The sequence below is a fragment of the Lycium ferocissimum genome, chromosome 5, assembly GCF_029784015.1.
Source record: "Lycium ferocissimum isolate CSIRO_LF1 chromosome 5, AGI_CSIRO_Lferr_CH_V1, whole genome shotgun sequence".
Classification (NCBI taxonomy): Eukaryota; Viridiplantae; Streptophyta; class Magnoliopsida; order Solanales; family Solanaceae; genus Lycium; species Lycium ferocissimum.
In genome coordinates this window covers 44776017-44784650 of record NC_081346.1, presented here as the reverse complement: position 1 = coordinate 44784650, position 8634 = coordinate 44776017, and the positions used below count along the sequence as shown (strand labels likewise).

The following is an 8634-nucleotide window of genomic DNA, read 5'->3' as shown; positions in this document are numbered from 1 at the left end:
TATTATATTATATGCTTTTAGTATTCTCTAATCAATAAAATTTAAGATTTTAGATTAAAAATATTACAATCTATATAATAATATAATAATTATTGATTGTATATGTAACTAATATTTCAGTATGATATCCAATATATATATATATATATATATATATATATATTTTTTTTTTGTAATATTGAATACCGTACCATATACAGAACTTTGTAAATGCGTATCCAATACCGTCATATTAAAATCATAGTGTCAAAATGTTCGATCTGAGTACAGTAAGTCCGTATATACCCAAAAAATGCACAGCCCTGATTGGAAACTCGTTATTTTGGTTACAAGAAGTTAGGAAGGCTTTTTTCCCCCTTAATGCAAGCCTAAATAAAAAGGGAATTAGGGAACAAAAAGGGAAATAGGGAAGGAGGAAGAAAGGGGAGGGAACACACCGACCCTCTCTCTTACCTGTCTTTGTGTCAGTTTTTTAACTATTCCTAACATCCCTTCTTCTTCTTCTTCTTCTATTCTCCCAATCTCCACCATTCTTCTCTCTCTCTCACTGTTAATTAACTCCAGACAGATCTGTTCTGAGCTTTGCATAATGCTGGTCGAATATACCTAGTGGAAATAATTAATGATGAATCGGAGTTTCAGAGATTCCATGATCAGCAGTGGGAGGAATTTCCCTATCTCATCGCAACACCGACGAGGACTTAGTCTTAACGGAGCTTCTAGAGAGCCTGTTGACGATAACTTGGATCTCTTCTCCAAAAGTCGCCGTAGTGTTTCTGTTGTCTCCTCCGATGAGTCTGACGGTACACACTTTATTCATAAAATTTATATATTTTGAAACTACCTACTATTAGGCTGTTTGCCCACACTTTACTACATGAGCAGGTTGATTTGGTTTCATGTAGTGCTATGATAAATGCAGTATGCCTTATCTTATTATTGGGCGCAATATTATTATATACATAATTACTAGGTTGCCCGCGGATCTCTTTTCTCTATTAGGAGTATTAGTAGCTTTTTACGTCTCCTGGTTCTTAGATCTCTAGTGCTACTACCTTCTTGTTTCTTTTATTTACTCTATTTTCTTATGTTGTTGTTGTTACTATCTTTTATTACCCCTACCTCCAAGGTGTCTGCATAAACTCTACCCTTCCCAGACCTCACATCGTGGGATTATACTGGGTATGTTGTTGTTGTTGCCCACATAATTACTTCTCAATCTCAACTAGTTGAGATCCCCTGAATATGAATCCTCTGTATGCATCTCCATATACAACTTTGTGAATCCTCTTCCTCTATCTGCAATCTCCTTATACCTGGCTCTGTTCTTTGAGGATCAATCAGTTTGACAAATTTCTACTTGTAAAAATTAGTCTTGACTTTCGCATATTAAGCTCTTAACTATTCTCAATACTCTGCCTTTTATTGATGTATTCTGAAGTTGTTTCGGTTGCTCTATGCCTGCAGTTCCTGTTAAGCTGGGAAGGCTTTCAATTGGATCAGTTAAGCAATTAAAGAGTGGATTAGAGGATCTGCTGGCAGCTACTGAAGGAGAGAAACATGATTATGATTGGTAAATCTTTATTTACTTTCTTTATCTGCATCTTTTGAATATCAGATCTAGCATCTTAATTACCAGAATATATGTTTTCGACTTAGCTCGAATTATGTGGAGAACTACTACAATTTCGGTATTAACTGTTCTTTGTGTTGAATTCATGCTGATTACAAAAGCGAAGACTATCTTTTACCTGTTCTGCTGTGTTCCCTTCTGTTTAAAGAAGATTAGTTTGTGACTAGATCATAACTCGGGTGCTCCAATTTTTTTTATTTTTATATTGACTAAGATACGGGGTTTATCATTCGAAATATACCTTTGTTACCCAGCAGCGGCCAAGAGCTGTTGTAGTGTATATCTAATGTACTATCTATTAAGGCCAGTCGTATTTATAATAGCCGCCATGGTCAAATTAAGCTATATTTGCCTGCTCCTTTTTTTAAATGTTTTGTTCTTTCCTTCAGAGGGATCGTTTCTCTTTCTGATGTTGAATGAATGAAAAAGAGAAGTTCATTGTTTATTCCTCACCCAAAGTCGTCGTCTTTTCATTTCTATAGGCTCCTCACTCCTCCAGGAACTCCTCTTGTTCCTTCATCAGATGGAAGTGAATCAAAACCAGCTTCAGTGGCTCCAAGAGGCAGCTCATTGGGCAGATCTGCCTCCACTACTAAGGCTTCAAGGGTAAGTCTTCTATGTTTCTGTATTAATCATGTCTTTGGAAGTGTTCAAATTCATATATCTTGTTTCAATGCTCTTTAGACTTGCTTCTCCATGAGTACTTTTCCAATCCTGTTGTCCATCACAATCATTTTCTTTTTGCTTTATGTAATAATTCACAATCATCATTGTTTTAGGTCATCATTGCCTAATATCTTTACTTTTGAAATGTGTTCTTGTATTTATATTATACAATATAGATAGATTCTTTTTTTTTTTTTTAACGGGCTTTAGTTAGATGACTATCTAAAATATCAATATCACAATGTTGTGATCCTCTCCAAAAACCTTGCCATGTAATTGTGCTGATAAAATATTTTGTTTTCAGCTTTCAGTGTCTCATTCAGAGAGCAATACTCCTGCAAGACCAACTCGGAGTAATTCTGTGACTCGACCTTCCATTTCTAACTCACAGTATAGTACTTACTCAAATAAATCAGGCTCTATTCTAAACACAAGCTCTGCATCAGTCTCCTCCTATATTAGACCATCTACGCCAACTAGCCGTTCTTCTTCTTCAACCAGGCCTTCCACCCCGACCTCCCGTACAACAGTGTCCAGACCTTCAACTCCGTCGAAAGCCCGCCAAGCCCCAATTACTTCTAGGCCAACCCAGAACTCGAGACCTTCTACTCCAACTTCCCGGCCCCAAATATCAGGGAGCTCGAGTACCCCTGCTGCCCGGTCTACTTCAAGGCCTTCAACGCCTACTCGTCGGACCATAACACCTTCATTATCTCCAGCATCTAGATCTTCAACTCCAGCAGGGCGCTCTCTCACCAATGGACGACCTGCAGCTTCTGTTTCTCGTCCAAGCTCCCCTAGTCCCCAAGTTCGGCGACCATCACAGCCAATAGTTCCCCCAGATTTTTCACTTGAAACACCACCAAACCTACGCACAACTCTGCCAGATAGACCTCTGTCTGCTGGAAGATCCAGGCCAAATCCTTCTGTCACTACCAAGGGCAATGCAGAAACCCCAAGTGTGGCAAATCCTCGGAGACAGTCATCGCCGATTGTTAGCAGGGGAAGACTAACAGAACCCTCTAGTAGAGGACGAGTGCTTGGTGGTGGGCAGCTAAGTGATATTTCTGATTCCCGCAGGGCTTTACATGTCTCAGAGTTGTCTACAAGGAGGCCTGTAAAGACTGCTACTGACAGTATGGGACTTGGAAGGACAATTTCTAAGAAATCTCTTGATGTGGCAATCAAGCATATGGTAAGTATGGTCTTTAGATTTTGCTTTGAGTGGATTCTTTTGTTATAATCACATTAGTATGTTTTCAACATACTAAATCTGTATAGCAAGTTTTAACTGCTGATCTGGTTCAATTAGCTTCTGGTCTGCTTATGGTTGTAGGTGAAGTGATTTCGAAAATTAAGGACTAAATTTTGTGTTCTATTTGATGCTGTATGGGTTTCCTTGAACTGCCAAAGGGCAGAAAAGTTTTGTCGTACTTAATAGTGTGGATATATTGCTGCTGCAGGATATTAGAAACGGCCTTAATGGTGTTCGTCCAATTTCCGGTTCAACCCTCTTTCCTCACAGTATTCGATCCACAAATGGGAAAGGCCAGCCTTCTCATGGTTCTAGTGCGGCATCCTCTATCAATGAGAATGCATCTTACCACTACAATGGTAATCTTCCAGAAAATGGTAATTACCTTAATAGATCATCTGAGAACGGGAGTGAAGAGGCCAAGTCTCAACATTCAGCAAAACTGACAGATATTGATATTTATGAGAGTTCTCGTTATGATGCGCTTCTGCTGAAAGAGGACTTGAAGAACACGAATTGGTTGCACAGTATCGATGACAAGTCGGACCATGAAACCATATTTGATAACGGGTTCGAGTCGCTGCCTGAACCTTTTAGCCCTTTGCAACATTTGTGAAGTGATTTTCCTTTCTGTTATTACTAATTTTTCCTTTTGAGTTTCTATTTGTTACTAAAATCATTTGTTTGCAAAAGAAGATAAGAAGAGATGGAATGTGGCAAATTAGCCCATCAGGACTGTGAAAGGCAACCTACTATATCTATTTTGTTTCCATTATTATGCACAGCCAAAAGGACTTTTTTTTTATGCCACAAGAAGATGGCGGTTGCGTCAAATTATGGATGCTAGCAGATCTTATCCAGTTGAAATGAAGCCTTGACCACTGTAGTACATTGTCTGGCCCTCATTGATGGCCAACAAGACTTTAGTGTCTGTTATTCTGATTGGGCAGCCAGGAGTGTAAATGGAAACTTATTGCTTATGGAGTAATAGTTAATGTTACCTTGATTTGGTCCTAACAAATAGCTTATTGCTGAGATATTTAATGTTAACTTGATTCTGTCCTTGCAAGCATTTGAATCCAACTCTTCAGCAACCCACGTACTAGTATTTGTACAGTAATCACAACTCTTCAATCCAAGTGGTAAGACAAATAAGTATGAACATGTTATCTGGTCATATAACTAGACCCGTCCGTTCAATCTTGGGATAATTGCGCAAAAGTACAGCCCACAACACTACATAGCTAAGTTTTTAAGTTTCCAGTCGCATAGCTCAATATATTCTCACAGCAGTGATTATACGCGTGGTATACAACATTGTACAGGCGGTATACAATATTGTACAAAACTTTGACTTTTTTTCTTTTACAACAATGTTTAAAAAATCGATATACAATAGTATACCCAATATACAACATTATACAAAATTATAATCGGTGTTTATATACCCCTATACACAATTATACAATATTATATACTATTAACAAAAAATGACTTCGTCTTCTTCCTTCAGCCTCTTCTGAAATTTAACTCAAATCTAGCTTAAATTTGATCCATATCACTTCAAATTTAAGTTTTGAACTCCTCTTGATGTTTAGAATCTAGGGTAACTGTTGGGTTGCACGACCTACTTCCTATCCTATGCAGTCTCCAATTTTTGCATATAGGATGGAACACGTTACCCTACCTGTTCTATGCTAATGTCTTTGCAGAATATAAATTGCAGGTAAGTAAAGAACACCAAGATTTTTATGTGGAAACCACCCGACTCACAAAGGCGATAAAAACTACGAGCTACACCTCTGTAGGATTTTCCCCAAACTCCACTACAACATTGAGCCTCTGCAAATTCAAGTTACAATCCCTGTAACCTAGGAACTAACTCTAATCCCTATCTTAACAATCTCCCCAGACTGTTAAGCCCACTCCAAGTTATCCCAACTTGAAGTTTACTCTACAACGTTTTGTACTAATTGTTGCTTCTGATGAAGTGGATAAATTACAAATCGATAAACAACCTAATACAACTTTCTAGCCTTAAGAATTGTAAAACATAAACTCTATTTGACAGCTTCTTCAATCTTCTTCTTGTATTAGGGACGCATGCTTGAATTCTTGAATATTCTTGATATATCTTTTGATCGATCAATATTCTAAATTCTATCTTTGTGGGTACGCAAACCTTCTTCTTGATAAGACTTGGATATTTATAACATTGAGTGCACAACAGGTCGACAAACACAAAACCTTTTTCGAGTAGGCCCATGAGATGCTAGGGTTTGTGTTGTATTTGGTTTCTTGCCTTGTTGAGTCCGCTTCTTGTCCGTGTAGAAGTTTTACTAATCCCACCAAATATGGCAAGGAAATCTGCATACTTGACCACCAAGTATTTACCATAAAACTGCAAATCCTAGTTGCTGTAGGACTTGCGCTAGAACATGTTCACGAACCTGTTTCATCCACATAGTTCATCTGCCTCTAAATCTTTGCACTGCATGAGATGGAACATGTTCACAAATCTGTTTCATTATCCCCTTCTTGTTCATTCCTGTGACTCTATCTTGAGCCTGCTTTTATAATGGATGATGGAACATGTTGACAGACCTGTTTCATGCATCATGCTCTTCACTCTGTGTCTGTATTATTTTTCATTGAGATGTATTCATTGCTTGAATAAATCATGTCCTCAGCCTTGTCTCACTCTGTGACTCTAATTATGTTTTAGCTCTGTGTTGGAACATGTTTGCAGACCTGGTTCATATGCTTTGTCTGCAACTCTCTTTTCTTGAACAAAATACTTCTGAATCATCTTCACCATTTATCCTCATGATCTTTGTCCTCTGATTCAGTCATGACTTGCACCTTCATCTCCTTTGTTCTGCATCTGTCTTGTGATTGATCATGTGTATGCATTTTTCTCTGCTACTTTGCAATGCAACAAGCTGTGGACCTGTTCTAACCACTTTTGTACTGCATGCTTTTTCGGGCCTTTTACATCTTTGGAACCTCTGCTTCATTATCAACTGTCTAGTTTTGTTCAATTACCTTGTCACATGTATCTAGACCTAGTTTATTTGCATTGTAGGTTCACTTTGTCAATCATCAAAACATCACACATGGCTATATGCCAACAAATTCCCCCCTTTTGATTATGACAAACCCTGTTCTCTTTACATCATGTACAACCTGTTCCAACAAGTCTCATAGTCCAGTGTTTCTTAAGGTAAATCATGTTAGCATGAGTCAAAAACATGTATGCACACAGTTAATTAATCTTCCCCCTTTTGGCATCATTAAAAAGTTAATCTCAGAGACAGATAAGTAACTTTCAGTATCAAATGCAAGGCCACAGGGGCTACCACATATGCACAATTTAATAGAATCATTTTTTCTCAATTAAGTTCATAATAAAGATATTCAAGTCACACAAATAAGGACTGATTTCACAGATACGCAGCTGTTTTTCATTACACTTTGTAAAGTATAATTTCAATCCCTTGGTTGCAACTGTACAGACAGATCAATTTTGAAACTTAGAACTTAAACAAACTAGAATACAATTTTTTTTTTTTTGAGGAAACACTTTAAAGAACCTGGTCACTTTGCTAGGGACTGTGACCAGGGTAGATCATACATTCTAAGTCTAGTGGTAAGAAGAATCCTAAGGTAAGCTGATGGCAGTGTCCTTGAAAAAGAGGGGAGGCATCTTATTTAAGTTGGCTAGCTCCTTCAAGAACCATCATCTTTTTCCGATTATTTTTTCCCATATTAAATTTGTACCCGATCGCTCTTGACCCCTGCGGCGAGCTTCTTTGTCGGCTTCGCTTGCCTTCCCTCAGATCCACCATCTTTTTCCATCGGTTTTGCCCATGAGGAACTTCTTTTCTTTCCCTGATAGTGGAGGGTTCTTCTCTGTTTTCTCCTTCCTTATTTTTTCCATGAACCCTTATACCTACTTCACTTGTTTTTCCTAACAGGCCTCCGATATTAGCTTGGATTGAACTTGTAATGTCTAGCAACTCATTTTCTTGAAGAGTTGTTGTGACACTGATTCCTTTTGTATTAACCCCTGTTTTAGGTTCTTTAGAAATTTCCCTCTTTCTATAAGCTCCGACCATTTTTCTTTCCCTTTTTATCTTTTCAGATGAGTACATTCGTATAGGAGGAACAGTGAGATAGAGTGTGAGGTCAGGTTTGGTTGAGTCATAAAGATACATGGTGAACCTAGGGTTATTGGAGAAGGCGGAGGAGAAAGGCATTTTTCTTTTGTCGAATTTGGTGTTGTGATGAAGGAGAGAGTTGAGTGAATAAGATTTTGAAAATTTGTGGATGGTTTAAGGAAAGGTGAGGAGATAAGGTAGGTGGTGTGAACAGAGGAGGTGAAAAGTCATTTTGGAAAGCGTATTAATTTGATTGTCGCTGTTTTTGTCACGACCCAACCGGAGGGCCGCGACGACCACCCGGTGCTATCCCACCCGGGCACCCCTTAACATACTTTCACATCATATCTAGGTGAGCCACATACTAAATCATGCTTTTCATTCATCATCATTCTAGCCTCGATGAGCAACACACATCTATATCATCATTAACACTATGCCCATATAAATGTACATAAGCCGACAAGGCTATCAAAATAATATCCCATAAAATATAGGCCGACAAGGCCGAACATATCTAACCATATACACATGTCTACGAGCCTCTAAGAAGGGTACGTCATATCATAACATATGGGCGGGACAGGACCCCGCCGTGCCCATAAATATGTACACAAAAGAATCTATACCAAAAGTTGTAGCTCCGAATGAAGTGGACTCTACTATGTGGGGCCCCCGAGAAAATACATTTATGGGTCGAGTACGCTCACGGCCACTGCGGGCATGACGCGGCGTCCACAAACAAAAGGACGTCGGTCGAAGAATGTCTTGAGTATGTAAAGCATGATCAATATCTTTGTGTAAGCATAATCAATACATGTGAAATAACATAGGATGAGAGATAATAGCATCATCACCGTAGCACTTACTTTTCTTTCCATATGGACGTTCCATTTCTATTGCGTATTCGCGTACGTACA

The 8634-nt window shown here is 38.5% G+C and overlaps 1 protein-coding gene across 1 annotated transcript; it reads left to right on the top strand.

The window, feature by feature from the left end:
• The first annotated feature begins 387 nt into the window (after positions 1-387).
• Positions 388-4425, top strand: LOC132056847 (uncharacterized). The gene is made up of 5 exons (XM_059449230.1): positions 388-803; positions 1468-1573; positions 2116-2239; positions 2604-3494; positions 3763-4425. The coding sequence occupies exons 1-5, from the start codon at positions 623-625 to the stop codon at positions 4168-4170; spliced, it is 1710 nt and encodes a 569-aa protein (XP_059305213.1). The 5' UTR covers positions 388-622; the 3' UTR covers positions 4171-4425.
• Positions 4426-8634: the final 4209 nt, after the last annotated feature.